The 22,764-nt window shown below is 44.2% G+C and overlaps 1 protein-coding gene across 3 annotated transcripts in view; it reads right to left on the bottom strand.

Annotated features, from left to right (window-relative positions):
• The window catches only part of ABCG1 (ATP binding cassette subfamily G member 1), a 68,062-nt gene extending 45,574 nt beyond the window's left edge, over nt 1-22,488 (bottom strand). For 2 of the 3 annotated variants that reach the window (XR_010612221.1, XM_065677017.1), the window contains exons 1-2: nt 4,624-4,784; nt 1,414-1,657 (exon numbers count right to left, since the gene is read on the bottom strand). Coding sequence is in view for 2 of the 3 variants with exons in the window: in XM_065677017.1 (XP_065533089.1) it covers nt 1,414-1,657; nt 4,624-4,665 (286 nt within the window). In the remaining variant the exon portion in view is untranslated. Of the gene's footprint in view, nt 1-1,413; nt 1,658-4,623; nt 4,785-22,464 lie in introns of those variants that run through there. The other variant, XM_065677018.1, reaches the window with a different exon arrangement.
• Between the last annotated feature and the right edge of the window lie 276 nt (nt 22,489-22,764).

Raw genomic sequence — 22,764 nt, 5'->3', positions numbered from 1 at the left:
GTGTACTTTATGAAACCATTTCAAGTAGAACCTTTAAGCCAGTGGATTTATAGATTCAGAGCAAGTGCAGGTGTCAAGTATGGCTCAGGTAAGCAGCATACTGGCAGGGGCTTATCTCTTAAAAAGAACTAAAGCACACAACCATACTAATTTACATTACTAAGAGAGAATTCCTCAAGGAAAAGCAGTTACACCATTTAGTACACAAAATTCTGCTTAAGATTTTCTCCTTTCAGTATTTTGTCTTGGGCTTACTTCTTCGTGCTACGAGGAATGTACTGCACAACCCAGTTTTCATTTTGGAGATGACTAGTCACACACACAAAACAGAAACTACGAAACACATGGCTACACAAAGCAGATGAAGGTATAAAAGGAATGCATACAAAGCAGATGAAGGTATAAAAGGAATGCATACAAAGCAGATGAAAAAGGACAGAGCCACCTTACACCCACCTTTCAGAACTGGAATAGACCAAGAGCACATAAAGAAGAGAGCTGAATATGCCTTCCTTATTGCCATCAGTAAATTAGCACCAGAAGAACTCTTTCAGAGCAACAGTGTAAGTGCAACTGGATTGTGAAAGTGGTAACACATCCCTTCTTTGAGATGCATCCATTTGATGTGCCTTGTGTTGTAGACTGTGAACTCTTTGCTGTGTATTATTAGCAAAGTAGCTAGCAAAAGAACATCCTAGCCCTTGACTAAATTCTAGGATTTACTCCTAGCTATTATGGAATATGCTAGGATTCATTCCTAGCAATAGCCAGTGCTTTCATCAGTTAGAAGAAATGGTAAGCTTAGAGAGACCCATCACAGAACACCAAGCGATAGGCACGGTCTGACATTCCTATAGCTCACAGCATTTATTTTCAAACACGTCACTTTTAAGAGAATAATTTTTACCCTGGTTTCAAATGCCTTCTGAAATTCTGCGACGCTGTCTGTTCTGAAATAGTACTGAAAAAATAACCGTTTCACAAAACAGCCAATTGCAAAAGTAAAAAAAGCATCCTCTTTCCCCTCACCCCCGTCTTTAAACTACTGCATGCTCCACCCACTACCAACAATAACTTGTAGACATACAAGATCACAGGACACATACTTGGCAGCACAGCAACACTATAATTACTTCAGATACTTTAGAATTAGGAGACAAACATATGCAGTTGTATGAACTATCGCACCTACGTTTCTTGGAGTGCAAGAGGCCACACACCCTACTGCATCAGGCTCCAGGAAAGTTCCCCGGTGTCAAGGGGAAGTAGTGGGTATACCAAGAAGCCAAGCAAAAAGCAACTCTGAAAATGTGCTTCCTCTACTTGCTCCACAACAGATTCATTACACCTAGCATGAGCACCCACATGGGCAATAATGTTTATCTGTTAGCCAAAACATTACATTTTCCTCACCTTTCTTTCTCCACCATGGCCCTTCTTGGATAGAGTATGACAGTTCTTTAAACTCAATATTCACAGCTGGTCTTCGGGGTAGGTAGGAGAAACGATGAGCTTCTGTCAGAGTACTGTCCACTTTTTTAAAATGTCCATTCATCAGTCGAATGTCTTGGTTATCTGTGCCATTGGACACTACTTCATCCACCGAAACACACACCGACTTTGGCTCAGCCATGGTACAAGCAGAATTGCTGCCGTTCTAGAGAGAAGTTGGAGAATGGACAAAGTTCACAGACTTTTGTTTAGGAACGTGTTTCCAAACCTTCTGCACTAGAAGAATTATTACTTAAGTAACACAAGAATCCAGCACAGTAATGCACTGAAAGGTGAAAGGGGAAACAAAAAATAATCTGTTTGTTCTGCCAGTGTCTTGACAGAAGAGGTAAAAGAGCTCTCGCATTCAGCAGCACACAAAGGGCAGTTCCTTTAGCACCAGTTACCCCTCAAAGGGTGTATACAAAGCACATTAGTATCGTCAGAACAGAGTAGCTCTTGCACCAGAGTAATACATTTATAAGTTCAGTCCCCATTGTGTTTGGTTTCTCATGCACCCAAAAGAATTTGGTTCTAGGTACTCTGATTCCAGGGCTTGTATTGGGACAGAGCTGAAGGGGGAAGGGAGCTGCCAAACAATTATTTGTGGAGACATTTCAAAAGACAACCACTCAAAAAGTCTAAGAGCTGCCATTCCTTTAGATCGGCATGTAGTTCCCTAAATGTGAAGCTGCACAAGCTATATTTCTGTGAATTTTAAAATGTATGATTTTGTGCCTTATTTGCTCCTGCACTGATAGTTCTGGAGACTTTGCAGCCTCGAACAGTACTTCTTTCCTAGACGTCTGTTAGAAAAGCACAATGCTTTCCACCCAAAATCCTTGCACGCTTTCCTAGCTTGACAGTGATTCCTAATGGAAATCTTATCAGCTACATAAACATATTAAACCTTGCTAAAGTACTTGCACTGTTGACATTGTAAGGTCAATGCTCCATGCTTACAGCCATACTTCTTACTACACTTTGCCCATTGTAGCACTCAGTGTAATTCCACTTGGCATTTTTTGGACTGAATCTCTTTCCCCTCTTCTCCTGACCATGATGATGGCCTGCAGCCTGCCTTTCTCTTCTATTATGCACACAAAATTTGAACTTTTTCTATTACTTTCACCTGCACAGGCACCTTGCACCAATATCAAGAGGCTGTGTACAAAGCCAAAAGTGAAACAATAGTGAATTTTCTTCAGCTAAACACAAGTTTGAGGAGTTAGGCTGTTTGCTGTCATCTATTGTTTGGAGTATGTCCTAAGCAGGGCCCAACATCTGCACAGTTGTTTATTAGAAAATACTAGTATTTTTAATGTAGATCTGTATTGGAGAAGACTTTTTTTTTGTGCTAGGCTTCCCATGCTGTCACATCTGCCCAATAACCTACATGTCCCCAAAGGTTAACTGTTGGAAAACCTATGAGGTGCACTACTTTTCAAGGCATTAGTGTTGGAATACCTCCAAACAGAGAGCTGTAGGTCAAGCCACCGTCTCCCCCTACTTATCCTCCAATGCCACAGAGAAGTCACATTGCCCCCTTTTCTCTGTGCCAGTTTCATCCTCTGTCACGGTTACTGTTCTTTCCCTTTATGTTGTAAAAACAGTGCTGCTCAGATCAGTCACTTGACATGAATGCAGATGAAAAATATTAAAAGAAAAGTCCTACATAATCACTGATGGAAAATATTTTAAAAGTAGCCCTAAATAACCACTACATAGCGAGGGTTGTCTTGCTCTCCATGCACATGCCCCAGGTTCTGGATGTTAAAACCAGCTCTGCTTACTTCATTTTCTCAAGAGATTTTAATCATGCCCTGAACTTACTTAAAGGTCAGGTATTCAGTAACACTTACTCCCGATTTCTTACAGAGCTGACTATAATGCTATGTAATTTGAACATAACAAGAGTAATGTAAAACATCCTAGAACTGAACAATTAAAGTAGAGGAACCTCCCTCTTCCCTAAAAAATAAGAGAAGATGAGTTAGCAGTATTCTTTCCTGAATGCTTTCAAGGTTTGTCACTCATAAGCTGTTTGGTTCAGAAGAACCACTTCACACATCAAAGGGAATATCCAAAAGAACAAGTCTCAGTGAGCCAGTCACCTTGGGCATCCAGGTGACGGTCAGAGTTTCTCTAGTTCAAATCAATTCATATAGAAATATCCTTTGGACAAAGTCCTTGTCCGCCTACTTATTCATCTGGCAGTATGAAGCCAGAGACTTTTATTCTGGGCACATAAAACAAACCATTTCAATCACTGGCAGACTGGAATGCCTGTTTTCAGTGACAGTCCTCCCAGTCCTTGGTCACAAGCCTGCTTTCTCCAGGGATCACCGGCCGGGGGTGAGGATCCTCCCAGGGCCTGGGGTGGCAGAAGCAGCTCCCAGTCACGGGATCATCTTTGTTTGCGAAGAGATGGGCAACCCCCATGGATACGACAGCCACAGACTTACCCAAGCCCTGTGTAACTAACTCATCAAGCACACCCCAATTCCCTCCCCACACGGGCTAACACCAACAAACCCTTCAAACTGGTACCCACTTGAACCCCCCTGCGCATCAGACACGGAGAGCGCTACGCTCTCAAGAACTACGCTCACACCCCAGCCGCTTTCGTACAGGTTTACTTCCCCTATAGTTTTACTCTGCCGCTAAGGAACTGAACCACTTCCCGGCGCCCACCGTGCAAGGCCCCACGGCCCCACCGGGCAGGACGGTCCCGCCGGCTCGGCCCGCTCCTTGCCTCATGCCGCCCCGGCTGTTATGCAAAGGTTACGGTCCCTCCGCAAATCTGTTTTAAACACGACGGGCGCAGCAGCGCAAGGAGCATGCTCGGAGCAGCATGCTAATCCCCCCGTCTTAGCGACAGCACTGAGGTAACTAGCGGTCAAGCGCCGCCGTCCCCTCACGCTGCCCGCCGCCAAACGGGGGCTGCCTCGCACCCCGCACCCCGCACCGGGACGCAGCCCCGGGACCACCGACCAGCCCCGGTTGTCCCTCAGGAACAGTGGGACATTACCCGCGGAGCCCTCGCTCCTTGTCCCCCCAGCCCCGCACCTCGCCCGCCGCGGCCGCGCAGCACCCCGCGGAGGTAGGCAGGGAGGGCAGGGCGCGCCTTACCAAAGCGGTGCCCAGGGAGAAAGCCGCCATCAGACATGCCATGTGCCACGCTGCCCGCCCGGCCGCTGGCTGCTGCTCCAGCTCTAAGCCGCCGCCGCGCCGAGCCCTCGAGTGCCGCCTCTCCGCCCGGAGTGGCTGCGGGAGGCAGGCGGGCAGGGAGGGAGCGGCCTCCCCTCCCGCTGGGGCCGCCTCCGCCCGGGGCTGCCCGCCCCCCGGTCGCTGCTGCGAGGCTGCAGAGAGCTGGCGGAGCGGTATCGGGGGGCCCAGCCCGCAGGGGCCCCTCCGCGGGGGGCCAGGGCCGTCACCGTCCCTCTGCCCAAACAGGCGGCAGACGCTTCCGCAGGGGACTGCGGGCGAGGAGCGCTCGCCCGGACACCACTAGGGAGGGCTGCCGGCGCTGCCTCCACACCCGTAACCAGCACAGGTCCTGGCCCGGCTTCCTCATGGCCTCTCGGAGGGGATGCGCGGTGGCGTTCCCCGAGGAAATGGGGAGTCGAGGCACCTTCTGGTGTTGTCTTGTGCCATCCTGCCCGCATGAGGAGGAGATGGCTCTTCTGGCCCTGGGACTTGCATGCCATTGATTTATAAGCTGTTGGGTTCAGAAACAGAATGAAGGTTCTCACTGAGTTTCCATCTTCATTCGTTTTCCCATGAAATCAAACACCTGCATTTCAGCATGGTCATGCAAAGATGGAGCCTAAACCCCACGTTTATGAGGTGCAGTGGGTTCTGTTCACCTGCTGTTAGGGTTGTTCTAGCGCTGCCGACTCGAATTTAGATCCACGATGAGGTTGTGACATTAGATTCATGAGCCATGCAAGCCAGTGGCAGGAAGCTCTGCCCAGCCAGTTCACCAAGAAGCCAGATAATGGAAGAGCCGCCAATTGCCTGAAGTGCCTGAGAAGTTACATACCTGCTGGGCCGGTTTTTGGTGTGTGCTGATGGCTCCCTCTCTATTCCCCAGGAAGCAGTAGGAAGAGGTGATAAATTATAGCAGGGGTCCAAGAGCAGGATTCCAGGTGCCTACCGAATGTTTTACACGAGTTCATAATCTCTGCTAACCAGGGGGCTTGCTATAATGGTTGGTGCTCGTTTAGCATTGTAAACAGAGGTAATCTTCACAAAGCCCCTGGAAGGTAGTCAAATGTTTTATCCTTGCTGAGCTGTGGAGGGGTGTTTACTGCAGGAGGCACAGCACTGCAGGGAGGCAACTGCTGCACAGAACATCTATGCCGGGTCAGATAAGAGTCCTTCTCCCACAGTACCCACCCTCCTGAGAATGGCCGGTAGATGGATACTCGAAGAACTTAAACTCAGGCTGGCTTATATTAGGTGTCACGCTGATACTCACCCAGCCTACAGCTGATTTTGTCTCTTCTTTCAGCATCTACCTGCTCTGGAGTACCAGGCCAAACACAGATAGGAACATACTCACTGAAGGCTTGAACTGTGTTTGTGAAGAAATTTGAAATGCAATTCTGTCTTAATGTTAGAAAGAAATTATGAAGCAGTCTTCCAGTGAGGGTCCGGGGTTTTAATTAACTTGATTTGGAGGATGTGTCGATAGCATCTAAAATTTGTTCAAGTTTGTCTTACTTATTTTCCCTTAGAAACATTGAGAAGGCTGCATTATCTCCCTACAGGACCTGAAAAAGGCTGTGAAATAGAATCAACAGAATGGTTTGGGTTGGAAGGGACATTAAAGATCATCTAGTTCCACCCTCATGCTATGGGCAGGGACACCTCCCACTAGACCGGGTTGCTCCAGGTCCTGTCCAACATGTCCTTAAACATTTCCAAGGTTGGGGCAGCCACAACTTCCCTGGATAACCTGTTCCAGTGTTTCAGCACACTCATAAGTGAAGAATTTCTTCCTAATATCTAATCTAGATCTACCCTCTTTCACTTTAAAGCCATTTCCCCTTGTCCTGTACAGCTGTGTACATTTAAGGCATTTACAGAGTAAAATAAACTGCTTAAAGATATCATTTATTTTAACTGTGAGATGGAACAAGATACAGAGAGCAAGAGATACTCTGATCTTAGTGAATGTGTGATACCGATCCAGCACGATGCTTATTATCCTCTGTTTTAACTTCGTAAAGGCTTAGGACGAAGTAAGGAAAACAACATAGAGGCTGTAACGAAACTCAAACACACAGTACCGAAATCTGCTGCACAAACAAAAGTTTTCGCTCCATCTGTAAGCAGCTTACAGCGCTAAAGGCTGTGCCTTTCCCAGCCCAGCCTTTCACAGGAAGGCATGCACTGCCTGTCAGCTGCAGGGCTGCTTGCGCTGCCCACCTGGGCTCCCATGCCACCAGCTCAGTCACGTTACCGACCGCCCCTCGTTCACAGCCCAGCAGCATGCAAAGAGGAGCATTGCTCCAAGTTCATGAGACATTGTGTGCCCCTGATGAATGAATTGACAGTTTCTCTATCAATGTCATGGCTGAAGTAGCATGGGCTCAACCATCTATTTACCATACTTCTTTTAACGGTGTATCTGAGAGCTACCTTTCAATGTATGAAGTGTCACAGAGGCGTAGAAACTGGGCATGATACGAAGACAAGTGATGGCTCGACCCTGCAGCCTCTAGCACCGTTCCTGTCACCTTCCATGAGAATTTTTCCTGAGCGAGAATGCATGATCAGATCCTGAGGACTTACTTTTCCAGGGTGGCCACAGTATCAGTATCTAAGGGAGCTGTGTGTGAAAAACTGAGACATAAAACAGGTTTCTCAGAAACCAAGTTCTGTTTGGTATCTATTTTGATACCGCACAGGCAAAAAATGATTACATAAGACGAAGCATGATAAAAATAGCAGTCTCCTGCATTCCTACATTCCCTCATTAACTCTTCCATTAACTTTACCAGTGATCCCCTAGTCCCTGCAGACAAAAATATCAAGAAGACAACTCTGGAAAAAAAAAAAAAAAGGGAAAAAAAGAATAATAATAATTATTTTTTTTTTAAGATATAAAACCACGTTAAAAAAATCCAGGACAAAAAAAAAAAAAAAAAAAAAAAGAGAGAAGCTGCAAATGAAGGTGAGGACAAGCAGGCAGGCACAAAACTCTGACTCTTAAAATAGAATAGGAAATAGTAGTAGCTTCCAAGCTTTACAGCAGGGTAAGCATTGCAAGCAGTAGACTGATACAGACCACAGGAAAGAAAAAGGACATCCACTGCAAGCAGAAATGCACTGGGGAAGGGCACGGTGAAGTGGAAACTCATCAGTGGCAGGGGACAGCAGATTTACAGCACAGCCAGGGGAGGCATTTCAATGCAGTACTGATAACTCTGGTGCCTCTGTACAAGAACTAGTTCATAGAAGTAGCCTGGGGAAATGGAGAAGCCAGCATGGACATAACTGCTGAGATGCTACATGTAGGAAAAGTTCAACTGAGAAGTGTTGAAGAGGCAGATGAGAAAAAGAAAGTCTCAACTATTGAAGGCAAAATGTTTTAGATGGAGTGTTCATAAAAGACCAAACCACCACGAACCACAACAAAACCTTGGTTTTAACTGTTTGCAACTTGCCGTTAATTTATGCTGGTCTGGGCAGAGCTGAAGGAATTCTAGGGAAAAGATTTAAGGAGCTTTTGACAATCATGTCCTGTTCTTAGGAAAAAAAAAACAAAAAACACAAACGTTTATAAAAGAAAAACATTTGGGGTTTTCATTTCAGAATTGTGCTTCTAAGTCTACCTAAAAAGTTGAAGGATCAGAGAACACAAAGAAACACATCCCACTGTGAAACGCTCAGACAATTACTGATTTAAATAAAGCCCCAGCAACAACAATTTATCCCAAATGGAGTGTCACTTTGCCATTTGAAAATATACACTGTTTTGGATGGTTTCTGAAATATAATTTCTCTCTTTTCATGCTCTATCCCAGTTATTTCCGTAGGTTTAGTGGAATAGGAGCAGAAAGGATATTGGAAGGTTTGAACAGCCTAAAGATGAAGTTGAAAAAAAATTATGGTCTGATTCTGAGAAAGGCTGGGTTCTGGCAGCCATGAGCCTGCATTGTGCTTTAAAAAGAAAGGACACAGGAAAGGAAAGCATCAAGGGGAAGAAAATCAGTATGTTACTGGAATATAATTATTTTAACTAAAGAAATACTGTTCTCTGTTCAGGTTCCCATGTATTGAACTTGTAAGACACCAACATATATATGACTTTCAGGTGATACATCAAACAAATCACCAGTGACATATTGAACTTTTCTTTACTACTACAAAGTTATTAGCAGCTTTGCACCCAGTCTCCAACTAAAAAGTATATCCCAGTATTTTTGGCAATGACTGGAAATTTGAAGAAGCGTCTTACTAAAATACATTAAATCTCTGACTTAGATCACATTTTTCTTCTCCCTGTTGTTCCCCTTCCATATTTGTTGGAACAACAGTTATAACCCCTCTCAATTTTGTCATGTCTTCTTGTACATGACACTAATATATCCCTTGCTAAACTGGAAATATTCACGTAACGCTATTTGAGCAGAATGTGATCAGTCAGTTTAAACAGATCTGCCTTCGGATCTCTTTAATATTGAAGAACATAATCAGTCATTCCTTTCAGGTTAGGTATACTCTGTATAATGGGTGGGATTTGTCTCTAATTTTAGCTGCCTAGAAAATTGGAATCAAAGCTAGTCATGCAAAGTCTCTTTCAGTCAGTGGAAATGGGCATACCCAAAAGAAAATTCAGTCTTTCCTTGAATATTTACCTTGCTTTGGAATGGATTCTGAATTCATCTTGGCTTCCCTATCAACTGGGGAGGGCTCAAGATACCTAACTTCGAATAGCCATGGTCAGTGTTATAGAGACAGAGACCACCTAAGCTGTGTTCTTATGCCATTTTTGTTTTCAAGTAACATTTCCAGGAATAACACAAGAGGTCTCACCTGTTTATTTTCCCTGAGATTTTGTCAGTTTTTTACATTTGGGTGCTCAAACATCCCTCTTCTGGGATCCAAAGGCAAGAAATTCAAGCAAAACACCAACCTATTTCTGACCAGTTTTAGCTGCAGTTTAGCTGAAGTTAAGTATTCTATGGGGAAAGCATTGGGTATCTTTCCCCTTGCAGTTGTTCTGATTTGAAAAAACAACTACACCAGCTGGGGAAGGGTTGTGAATGCCCCCTCTCCTCTGTTTCTGTGTGGAGTTTCACCCCAGGAGACACAGCTCTTCTATAGAGGACAGGGGACTGAATAAAGCCACCTGCTCCAGGTTAGGCAGAGCAGTTACTGTGCCTGCCAGAAAAACACTGTAACTATCTACATCATAAGGAAAAAGAGTCCTTTTCCCAACCCTGTCTGCCTCAGGTGGTTTTGTACATGACTGGCAGCAGAAGTGCAGAAGATGTGGGTTTTTAGACTCTTTCTGAGAGATATGAGACTCAGCAAAGAAACCCCAATTATTCCACTTGACCATGCCATCTGGCACATCTCAAAGTTCACTTTATGAGTGACATGAGCCTCCTTTGGTGCTCCCTGCAGCTGTATTACATTTATTTCCTGCAGCACTGAAATTCCTGGGAGATAATGACCATGATTCCTAGGTAACAAAATGAGCCTGTTAGTCACATAGAGAAGTTGCATGTTCTCCTTTAGCTCAGGGGAAGAAAGCTACAAACCCTGTCGAAGCTGTATAGTTACTAACAAGGCATTGAAAAAGCTGTCCCACTCCCTCCTTCCAGTAGCCCACATGAGACTGAGAGAGGAAAAAGCAACAACACACTTATATCATCCAATTAGGATTACATGCAGAAAGGAGTATGGCAGGAGCTCATAAGCTTAGTGCATGCTTGTTTGCTTGTTACATGTACTTGGCAATGCTTTTGTCCAAAAATACATCTAGAAACAAGAAATAAGTGCAGTGCACTCTGCGAAAAGTGCCTGGGCACCGGAAGGCTCCTGAGGAAGCAGAGCTGTCATTACCCATGAGGGAGCTAAATTGCAGGCCCTGAACTACATACAAATTTGTCATGGTTATCAGAGTGACAGTCTGTCAGCTTGGAGAGATGAGCTCCTAGGAGTCCCTGGCACAGCTCACAGAGGTTTGAGACTGGTGCACTGGTAACCCTGCAAATAATTTGGCACCATCACAAACCTCACAGCCACAGCCTTCAGTAGCACCTGACTTACGTAGTCAGTCTACAGACCTGACATGAAAGCCTTTCATGGTGAGCCTTTCCTAATTCATACATATTTGGCCATTGACAAGTTGATACATGTCAGACTAAGAGGCCATACCTGCTAGTCTGGTCCGTCATATGTCACCAGCCCTTCAGCCAGTCTCCATTACCCTGTATGGGAGTTGGTAATGTTCAGCTCTCTTCTGTACAGGTATTCTAGCTTTATTTGAAAATACCAAATCAAGGAAGGGCAAAGTTACCTTTGATAGTTTATTCCACCACGTTTTCATTTGCTGTAAAATCATTTGTAGAGTATTTACATGTATACTCCACTTCTCATCTATTTATTTACATGTGTAATTAACCAGGTTAATAAGCCCTTTACAGTTTGGTACTTTTCCATCCCCTGGTCCCAAGAAGGGCATGTACTTGGACATGAAAAGTTTTATCAAATCTTTTTGATAAGCTACACACACTGAACTGTTTAAGGCTCTCTGTAAGGCAGCTGCCATCTAACCATTTTTGGGTCTTTTTTTATACCTTTTCAGCTTCTCCGTAGAGTAGTTGATACCAAAACTTGATGTAGCATTCCAGTGTTGACCCCACTAATGCCATGTTCAGTGTTAACATTACCTTACTTATGCCCCGCTTATGCACTGCTAATTCAAACATCTCATTAACCTTTCTTGGCCACAGTGAAACTGTGGGAGCTCATGCTGGTTTGCTTATCTTTCAGTTGCCAGATCCTGTTCTGGGTCCATTTCTGCTGGGATACAGCATCCTATTCTGTAGGCATGACCTTCACTCTTTGCTCCCAAAAGTGTATCTGTGCAGTCAGCTACTTAAATACATTTCACATGAGTCAAGCTTATCAAGAAGTCAAGATCATTGCATGCAACAGTTCTAGCCTCTTTGTTTACCATTCTGCATAAGTCACACACCTTAATCAGTGGAGGAGTTATATTTATTGCTGAATCACCGATGCAAATATTTAATCACTTCAGGCCTAACACTATCTCCAGTGCAATCTTAATCAAAACATGCCCATTAGAAGCTTCCCCAGTGATAACTGCTTTGGGGTATGCTAGTTTACCAGTTGCTAAACTATTTATTTTATGGTATTGGACAGATTGTTATAGGACACTAAGTCAAACCTCACAAGAATGTAGCTCTGTCACTTGTGAACATGCATATATTTTCATAAATCAGGCTCGTACCTCCTCACAGAAAAGGATAGTCTTCTCAGTGCATGGCATTGTGCATCTTGTTTGATACTGTAGTTCATTATTAAAGCCATTTCATTACTGTGCCGTGAGCTGGTGTCACAGACCCCAACCTCATCCAGCCTTTGCTCCAGCCTATTCTGTTTCTGGTGCAACATCTTTAGGAATAATGACATTTCCCCAGGACTCCAAATTTTATTCAACATGGTCAAGGTTCTCTGTAGAGATATTTTTAGGAATCACAACTGCAAGTAATCCAGGCCAATGATTTAGCAGTTTAGTGCCAGCAAGTGCTATGTAGCATTATTTTCCATCCTAAGGGCCTGAAAAATACTTCTTTGTCTTCATTGATTTACACCATGCAGCTTCTTTCCAAATTTCGTTAAATTACTCTGCTATTTTCTGCACTTTTATGAATCATGTCACGTTTACAGTGGATCTGTCCCATATGTGGAGCACTACTGGGACTCTTCTGTTGTTGACTTACTTGTAAACAGGCAGACTGTTATCAGCGGTCCCACAGCAAACACTGGCTTCCAGTCCAGTGAGAAAGAAAGTATCTAGCTACTCTACATTGGGCATAATGCTTTTAAATGTTACCAAATCAGTACTTTTAAACATTCCAGGGGTGGTTCACTACCAACAGCTGCAGAATACAGCATGTCTCCCATGTTAAAGTCTTTCTACTTTCATTTCCACCAAGGTACACTCAGTGTAGTGCATGGACACTAACACCTCTGTTTCCTTTTTCTGTTTTGAACCGTTGTAGTGCATGGACACTAACACCCCTGTTTCCTTTTTCTATTTTGAACCATTCAGATCTACTTTCCTCATCATCTGTGCATGCACTGTGAACAGCTGGAGTTCCCAGATGTAGAGCAGCCCTGGTGAGAAGCTCCTTGCAACTATGCATGCATATGCTTCTGGTATAACATCTGTTCAGTGGAAGCAGGCTGTGTCGTTAAGGGCAAGACCACATACCTGGACATCACAAACTAACACAGCAATTCCTCAAACTCAGCTTAGATAACTTTTCTGCATAGAAGAGGACAGACCTGAGGGACATTAGAGATTTTTACTTCTCTAAAAGGATGACTACAAGGACATGTAGTGACAGGACAAGGGGGAATGGCTTTATGCCTTAAGAGGGGAGATAAGGAAAAAATTCTTCCCTGTGAGGGTGATGAGGCACTGGCACAGGTTGCCCAGAGAAGCTGTGGCTGCCCCATTCCTGGAAGTGTTCAAGGACAGGCTGGACAGGTCTTTGAGCAGCTTGATCTAGTGGGAGGTGTCCCTACCCATAGCACAGAGGTTGGAACTGGATGAGCTTTATGGTCCCTTCCAACCCAAACCATTCTGTGATTCCATGATTTTATGGCATGACAAAGTAACCCTAGAGTGGATGGATATGTCTCAGAGTCATTTTATTCAAGATATACTTTATGTTTTGTAGCAGCCTACTAGATTTTTGTTGGGAAAGGAAGGTGAAGAGGAGTGTTAGGGAAAGGAGCCTTCAGGGAAGTCATGGCACAGTAGATTGCAGCCTCCCTGGCCAGAGTCTGAGCAAGCTGACAGGAAAACAAGCGGGATCCTGCAGAGCCTTTTAGCTTTGGCAGTTTTCCAGTGCAATGCTTTTGGTCTGAAAAAATGACATCTAGTTGTGTACTCTGAGTCTGTGTCAGAGGTAATTCCAGAATTGAGTAGCCATTTCATTCTCTTTTAAGCCCCTTAACTCCCCCAGCTCTTTTAAGAGCTGAGTAGTCAACTAAAAAAATAAATCACTAAACGTGGTGCTTATAACCTTAATAAAAGACAGGCTAATTAAAGTCATCATGAAATAATTGCAAACTGCGTTGTACAAAGTTGAGAATGAAAGGGAGACTGCTCCCAGCTACCCATGGACAGATTATTTGATAAAAGAAAATGAGACAGAGACAATTGCGATACAAGCTGTAGGACAAAGCAGGAAACTCCATTTCCTCATATTTAAGATATCAATCACTTCTGACATTGCACAAGCAGAATAAAAATCAGATTATCCTTTACAGTGACCCAAGAGCTTCCTTTGCGAGGTTTTTTTTGGCAGTGACAGCTTAGACCATACTTTCCTTTAAGTGAACTGTAAATATACCTTGCACACGTTTGCACCATTGTGTTCAAAAGGCATTAAGGACAGCCCAGCAAATACAGAGTTGTAGTGAAGCAGAAGCCAGTTCCTAGCACAAGACTGAGCAACTCAGGGAAAAGGGAATTTTCAAGCATAGCATAAACTTCAAGCTCACTCTCTTCTAACTATATTTTTCAGCAATTTTTGCTAGAATTGAAGAAATTGTTCACAGACCAGTGTGACCACACTCATTATTAGAAACAGGCCAACCACAAGGCTTAGAGACCATACAAAAGAAGAGGAGGAGGAGTTTATTTGGTTTCTGTCACGCTACTGCTTGAGACATCTGCTGCTGCCAGATTGCCTGTCCAAGGCAGGTTCCTAGCAGCAAGAGTCAGAACAGGCATCTCCTTGTCAGGGTTGCACGGTAATAACACATCCCTGCTTTCTCACTGCTCTGAGTACCCCATGCAGTAGGCACAATGAGTTTACAAGGCTTGGCAGTGATCTGTTGTAAAGTAGTAAAGCAATCACAACTGTCCTTAACTAGTTTCCTTAGCTCTACCAGTACACTGACAAGTTAGCATTAAAGGAATTATCAGCTTGTCTTTGCATTAATCCATTTCTTAGTGTCTTCCTTACTCCTCCTGCATAACCTGCACACACACATACCTTTTTTGGGTCTGGGGTTGCCCAGTGTTTGCTGATACACATGGTCTGGCTGCAGCTCTACATGCAGGCTGCATCAGAGTGGAGACAGCAGCACTGCGACAGAGACAAGGGCTTGTGCAATACTGCATTTGTGCCACTGCTGTACATCTTCTCTAACGTGCAAGTTGGGGTCAAGATGCATTCTGCTGAGAGGGATACAGGATGGAAAGACATGAGGGATATCTTCCTCAAAGGCCAAAGTCTTGTTATTGAGACCTCCATCCTGGTTATACTTGAAGCGGGGACGAAAGGCACCAGTCTTGAAGGTTGCTGCAGTAAGTAAACCTTATGGGCCATTATTGACGAAATCCTGGAAAAGAGAGAAAAAACTTTTGTTCCAACTGTGTGCTTGCAGAGACACAGGCTCCCAGTTAGCTGCTGCTGCTGCTGAACTCCCAATGCTTGCAAAAATTACTGCCTTTTCACCAAGACCCAGTATAATGCCCTGCCCAAGCCTGTAATGCCATAGATCTGCCGACCCACGTCACTAGATGTTGGGATGATGGACAAAGTTGTTAACTTCTTCCAAAGCATGAAAGTTGTGGAGGGAGGTTTCTTCTGAGCACCTGCAGCTGCTTTACAGTATAGGTATCGATGAATCAATGTTGCTCTATGTTGCCTTCAGTGGAGAGAAACAGACATTTCTGGGTGATTTCATCTTATCTGAAGTAGACATCTAAAACAAGGCAGATGAATCATGTCCTGAAGGTGCTCATTTTTCTCTGCTGACAACAGACGCCAGCCCAAGGCAAGACAAATGGCTTCATCCCTGTCACAATGTCACACAGCAAATACAGCTGCATCTCTGAGAAGGGACAAAGCTGTGGTTCCTGCAGGGAGGGCTCCTTCCTCCCAGACAGACCTGCTACGTGGCAGCCCCAGTCCCCACCACTTCTTCTGGAAGGACAGAAAGGAGGGACGAGAGATTATACCACCCATCCCTTTGTTCCTGTTCACTAACTAGCACATGGCTATAGGGATAGCCATAGCACATTACTTCCCTATGGACTGAAACAGCAGTGACTAGCCTGAGGCAAGCAGATAGCCTCCTGTTGCTATGTATTACCGATCATGAATTCTTATTTCCTTATTCAAGCATGACTTCAGTGAGTACCAGACACAGATTTAGACACCTTTCAGCAGAAGTAAAGGAAAAGGATCTTTTCCTTAAACACTAATTAGGATTTAAACCCAAATGGCACAGTGCTCAGCCTTTTGTATGTGATACTCAAGAGGAAGAAAGCTCACTCCTAGCTGGCGCTCTGCAGCTATCCATTTCCTTAGACAAGAGGAATAATTAGACATGTGAAATCACCTTAGTGATAGTTAAGGAAAATGACAGTTGAAATATGACATTTTTTAATTAGCTGAGAGCTAATATTTAATTACATTTTTGATTGATAGGTTGTTTTTTACACAGATAATTTGTCCATGCTCATAAAATTGTGGGGTTTTTTAATATTAATTTCCTTAAGTAATTGATTCTGTGAATGCAGTGTAACAATCTCCACAAGGAGTAGCTGGAGAGATGAAGAGTCCATAAACTGCATAACCCATATGAATGTGAAAAGAGAAATCAAATTAGGATTTTGAATGCACTTGATGTCCAATTAACCTTTTAATCAGAAGAATAGGATGTTCATTGTTGCAATCAGATAAATACAAGTTTAGGAGGTGCTATCAAGACTGGATTACAGTGACAAGAAGGTGGTGATTTGCATTGCCACAACAGCAGTGGAAAAGTCCAAACACATCAGTCCCTTGCCTCAAGCTGCAAGTGACTGCTCATTGATCCCTGACTGCTGCACTGGCTTCATGTGTTGCTGTTGTTCTCACTTTACCTTGCAACAACCCAGAACATACAAAACCAAACAGAATCACAGAATCATAGAATAGTTTGGGTTGGAAGGGACCTTAAAGCTCATCCAGTTCCAACCAACCTGCCATGGGCAGGGACACCTTCCGCTAGACCAGATTGCTCAAAGCCCCATCCAGCCTGGCCTTGGAATGAAGAGGAAAGCATGAAGGAAACAAAACCTTTTTCTTCAAGTGTTTTTACAGAGTTCAGGGCTATGCTTTAAGCTGATATTTAGGCACTCAAAGGGACAGGTAGGATCACTCTGATGTTCCCACAGACACCTTTATCCCTTCCTTTTTTGACTGTAATTCACCCGTGAGCTCAACGGCATGTGTAACTAGAGCTGCATGGTTCTTTGTGCCTGTGACAGAGTCTGCAGCCAGGGCCACAACCAGGGTTACCTGCAGGCAGCAAAAGCTCCTACTCCCTGTCCAGTACCTCTTTGCTCCATGTCACTTCACGCCTTTAGGATAGGAACGGAGTGCACTTTAGCATTGCAAAGGCCGTTGAAAGGGAAGTGAGTTTCGAGGCTGCCCTGTCCGACAGCCAGCCAAAAATTCGGAAAATAGTGAATATTCAGTTCAAAGAAGTGCTGGAGCAGCTGATACGGGTACAGGGAGCACCATCTGGTGGCTGCTGCTGCACAGTGCAGCATCTTCTTGATCTGATGCCTTCATGAACGGCTAGTTTCCATGCATGTCTAATAAAGGTATTAACAACATTTTGGAAGTCGGATGTAATGTTACATTCATGCAGTCTTGTCATTAAAAAACCCTTTGTTTATGAAGTCGGACGTGGAGGAGAGGGAATAATTACCACTAAAGCAGCTTTGGAGTCTGCCCACACACACTCACACCCTTTTCTGATTAACTCTAGATTTTTTTTTCCTTGACTGAGCATCTGCTGTGCAATCACACAGCTGTGCTTACTGCAACAACTCGAACCGAGCTGGTATAGCACAGAACTGCAGAAGTGAGCTGAACTTCTCTTCAGTGACTTAAGTGGTCGTGTAGGCAATGGTCCAAACCCCTACAGGACCATGTCTTGCTAAAAGCATCCTGAGTTGTTCATAACCCTGCCTAATCTGCACTAATGTTGCTGCCAGCTGTGCTGGTTTTGGCTTTGGTAGAGTTAATTCTTCTAATAGCAGCTGTTACGGGCTGTTTTAGATTTGTGCTGGAAACAGTGTTGATAACACTGGGATGTTTTAGTTGCTGCAGAGCAGTTGCTTACACAGAGCCAAGGCCTTTCCTGCTCCTCACAGCATCCCACCAGTGGGGGCTCGGGGTGCACAAGGGAGCTGGGAGGTTACACAGCCAGTACAGCTGACCCCAACTGACCCAAGGGATATCCCAGACCATACGGACTCATGCTCAGCGTGTAAAGCTGGGGGAAGAAGGAAGAGGAGGATGTCCAGAGTGATGGTGCTTTTCTTCCCAAGTAAACATTACCTGTGATGGAGCCCTGCTCCCCTGGAGGTGACTGAACAGCTGCCTGACAATGGGACATTGTGAATGAATTCCTTGTTTTGCTTTACCTATTAAACTGTCTTCATCTCAACCCAGGAGTGTTCTCACTTCTACCCTTCAGATTCTCTTCCCCATCTCACGAGGGGAAAGCAAGTAAGTAGCTGTGTGGGGCTTAGATGCTGGCTGGGGTTAAACAACACCAGCACAGAATCATGGTGAGCTTAGAACATGGCAATTAACAAAAGCTTGTGTTTCTCTGAACTAAAATATTAATTATTGCTGCAGTTTCTAGCACAATTTCACGTATATTTGACCATGGAAGATCAGGTGTCCCCCAGCAGCAAGAGTAATTGAAGAGAGATGTGACCTACAGCACAAATATGCTTCAGCTGCTCAGGGCAAACTTCTAACTGGGGCCCTGAAACAGCCAAGTGGATGTGAGCTGGCCAGATCCCAGTTTCTCACTGCAAATTTTCTAACTGCAAGTTGAGCACAGCCTTAAATTTCTCAAATATTTGGAAACTGAGCCCTTAAAAGAACCATTTAACACTAGAAACAATTGGTAAATGGACATGTCTATATAACAAAAATGTTTAAATCCAACCTTTTTGCAGCATCTGTGCTGTATGACTCTTCTCATGAAGTGGAAAACAGGTTCCCAGCAGGCAGATCCACAAGCTTGATCCAGTTAATAGTAGATAAACAGGTATATAGATTTGGGTCCCCAGAATGCAATGTCTTGGAACAACCCAGCTCTCATAAAGTAAAAATGATGCAGGTCTGCTTGGATTACCAATGGTGATATTTCTATTGCTAGATTATTTCCACACTCTTACACTTTAAAGCGGATGTCAGCAGTTCCTTTATTATAAAGTCAATCATAATGACTAGCTGCAGTCCCTAGTCAAACCAGGCAACATCATGTGCAGGTAATGTGGGCCTGAAGGGCTGTCTGGCTGGCTGATGTCACCGCAGCTTGTGCATGCTTCGTGGCACCAGCTGCCAAGGTCCTACCCAGGCCCAAACCCTGCATTTTTCCAGGCCATGCTGAGTTCATGCATGCACTCCTTGGTTTATTGGTCAATATATAATTAGGATATCCTGAAGTCTTTGGTAAGGCATATTGCTGTGCTGTTGGGCTTAGATTATCTGCAGCTTGGACTCCTCTTCTTGATAGTTTGTCTAATTTGACTGTCTTTAGATGCTTTAGTGTCTCACTTCAGTGTCTATTTCAGCACACGGTAGATCCAGCAGAGGGAAATTCTGGTCCAGTGGCTTCCCTGTGTTTATCAGCCAGGTCCTTCTGTTCCTCTGGCACCTGGCTCACAGGCTGGAGGTAAGCAGGCAAGAGATGATATTCCTGCTATTGCCCAGGCCTCTCTTGTTCAATCTGAGAGCATGTCCTATTGCTTTACTCCTCCCTTTTAAAGAAGGTACAGTTCCCATTCTCCATCACAAGTCTACAATGACGAGGGCACTAAAGGAAATTCCTAGCATAGCCCACACAATCCCAATGGGATAGAAGATGGTGACTGCACAACCTGCTCTTCCACGGCATGACTAGATCCAGTCCCAAACTGCCTATGCCCATGGGAATGCTGTGCAACAGCTGAGTATGGTCCTGGTTTTGTAGTACCATAATTTTCATCATGCCTCGTAACTTACTTATGAAGCTGCAGCAAATCTTTTGGTTATTGACAACAACTGGAATTATAAGTTGTGGAGAATTGAAATTATTTAAAACACAATGGAAGACTTGAGTCTCATCAGTTCCAGGGACATGACATGACAGAGGCCAGAGGATGGCTGGGTGGCTGGGACCTCAGTCTCACCAGGAAGTCAGCTGGCAGACTACTATGGCTTTCAGTAAGAACAGAACACAGTATTTCCTAAGGCCTCAGCCTTGATGACAACATGCATGAAGGGCACAGTAGCTTAGGCGACCAGCACTTAGAAGCTAGCTAAAAACTTGAACAGCACAGACCAGAACCACCCACCGTAGTATGAGGCCTACAAAAGATTGATGAGAAGGTGCGTCACTGCAGTGATGGGGTATAGAGCATGCAGGAAGTCAGCCCCTGGGAAACCAGACTTGTGTACTTCTGCTGTTCAGACACTGGTTCACCCCTGTCTCTTGAAGCCAGAGCAGCTCAAGTTTTTCTGGGGGATAATGTCAGTTCCAGGGAAAAAATCAAGTCTGAAACAAGCAAAGTGCCTTTTATTAGTCGTATAGACCCCGACCCACAAAGATTAAAGGGCTGCTTAAATCCCACTGATATCAACAGGAACCAGCCTAGATACCCTTGAGTATCTTACCAGCAGACTGATTTATTTCCCTGTCCCACTTACTGTGTCTGCATCTCTCGGAGCAGGGAGTGTGCACAAGCCTGTCTGAATGCTGCTTGGAAGCGAGGAAGCAATCACCTGTGAAGAGGGGAGATCTGGCTACTCCTGCTCTCGTTTTTATAGAGTTCTCAGAGTCCAGGCACCACAGCATGGGGGTAAAGGGATTTTTGTTGGAGTAGGGGAAAAATAGGCTAGATCCATTAGATTTGGCTTCTCTTGTGTAATCTAGTCCAGAGAGATCATACCTCTGTGTAACCACATATTGGACCAAGGTTAGCTCTGTTGTTGATAGTGGCCACAGTCTCCCCTCCTGCAGGTAGGGGAGGCTTTGAGTTACATGACGTAACAGTAGATGCCTTTGGAGTGCAAAACCTTTAAAATAAAGATTTTATTTGTAAAGACTTCTTCAGAAAATCATTTAAAATACAACTTTCTTCAGACAGCTTCAATATATTTTGCATAAACAAGTCCCAGGATTCCATAGTACAAGCCTGCTGCACATGGTCTTTATTTCAACAATATTTTGCATGAACATCAGAAAGGTTTATTAACAATGATAGTCTGCTACTCAAAGTAGAACACTCTCCCCCCAAAAAAAACCCCAAACAAACAAACAAAAAAGAACAAGAAAATGGTATTAACAGAAGCAAGAGAACTCATTTATATTTTCAACAATAGCTCACTGGATAACTTGTGTTTACTGACAGAATGCATTGTCAGGTGACTGCTCAGTGAATATAGCACCAGAGCTAGCTATATTTAACACCCACATAGAATAAATTTAACAAGTACTAATCACACTGACTTTTCAACAGCAAGGTGGGCTGTGACTCCATAGCCCAGACCTGAGCAGAAGGACAGCCAAGCTGATACTACATGGAAGAAAAGGGAGAACAAGTCATGCAAGACCCCTCTTTCATAGGTCCCTGCAAAAAAAATAAACAATATCCTGGACAGGAACATAAGCCACCAACAGGACTTTGTGTGCAGACACCCCAGGTACTCACACAGCCTTCACTTCTCAACCAGCACAGCCCATTGGCCTCACAGAGTGACACCGTAAGCCAAGGACAGAGGAGCAAGGCTGGATGTGACTTCTCTCATCAGAGTGATGATACAGCCTGAGCTAACTCAACCTTTCTACAGTAAGGCCAGCTCATAAGACGGCTTCACCCTTCTGCTTAACTAGGGTTCTCAGCAATGTTCCCTCAGGAGCCATACTGTATGCAGGAAAGGAGGTATAAAAAAATTAACACTGCCTGGATCCAGAGGACAGAAGAGCTGCTTGTACACCACCACTCCTGCTGAGGTCCTTTATCTGCTGTGTCCCATAGCATGCTACAGTTCTAGATGCCTCCTTACTCTAATCCATGTCAACTAACCATAACATAGTCCACAACAGGCCCAAACTGTTCACGAAGTAGAATCCATGGCCTCAAGATGAGTGCTAAGCATAGGCATACACACAAAATACACAGACACAGAGAGAATTGGTTTGAGATGAAATACATAAATTCTACTGAAAACATGCACATCAGTCTACTGCCCTTTATCATTTGTTCAACAACATTCCCCAAGCAGAAAAAATACATCACAGAAGAAACAGACTGTAACCTCATCAGGACTGCAGTTAAGAGGGGTGAAAAAAGATAAAGGTAATTTCTTTTCAGTGCCTGAAAGCACAACATCTGGTCCAATGCCACAGGATCCTTCAGACTGCTTTAAGCAGACACGACTTTGGGATCATCAAAAGCAAGGCAAAATGGCACTGTGTGACACACCCTCACCTAACCAACCATTTTTGCCAGGCAAAAATAGATGAGCAAAATAGTTTGGCACAAATTAACCTTTTTTCTCCCTTCCCGTATCTAGTAACATGTTAAGGCTGTCCAATTACATACACCTGTATTTAGCATACTATACATCTTTCACATAAAGGCAGTTGTTTCTTCATAACCAAACAATTAAAGAAACTAACCTTGAATTAAGAATCTTCCAGATCAAGCTCCTGCTCCTCCGGAAAGCTCTATAACAAACCCACATAACCCAGCTCTATCACTCTTCCTCTAAAGACTCCTAACCAACCTGCATATGCTAGAACCCTAATTACCCTGAACTCATTCTGCAGTCACTGGAGAGAAAGAGGCATCTTCGTATGGTGATAAAAATCTCAGGTGAGGTGAATCACCCAAGTGTGTAAAGCCTCACGGGATGACTCTGGGCTCAGCTGTGTGAGCTTAGGTGACCTGCCATGAGTAATAAGATTAGTTGCTGCTTT

This window comes from Lathamus discolor, chromosome 4 (genome assembly GCF_037157495.1).
Source record: "Lathamus discolor isolate bLatDis1 chromosome 4, bLatDis1.hap1, whole genome shotgun sequence".
Taxonomy (NCBI): domain Eukaryota; kingdom Metazoa; phylum Chordata; class Aves; order Psittaciformes; family Psittacidae; genus Lathamus; species Lathamus discolor.
The sequence above is the reverse complement of the archived record's forward strand: the minus strand, read 5'-3'. Positions and strand labels throughout refer to the sequence as shown.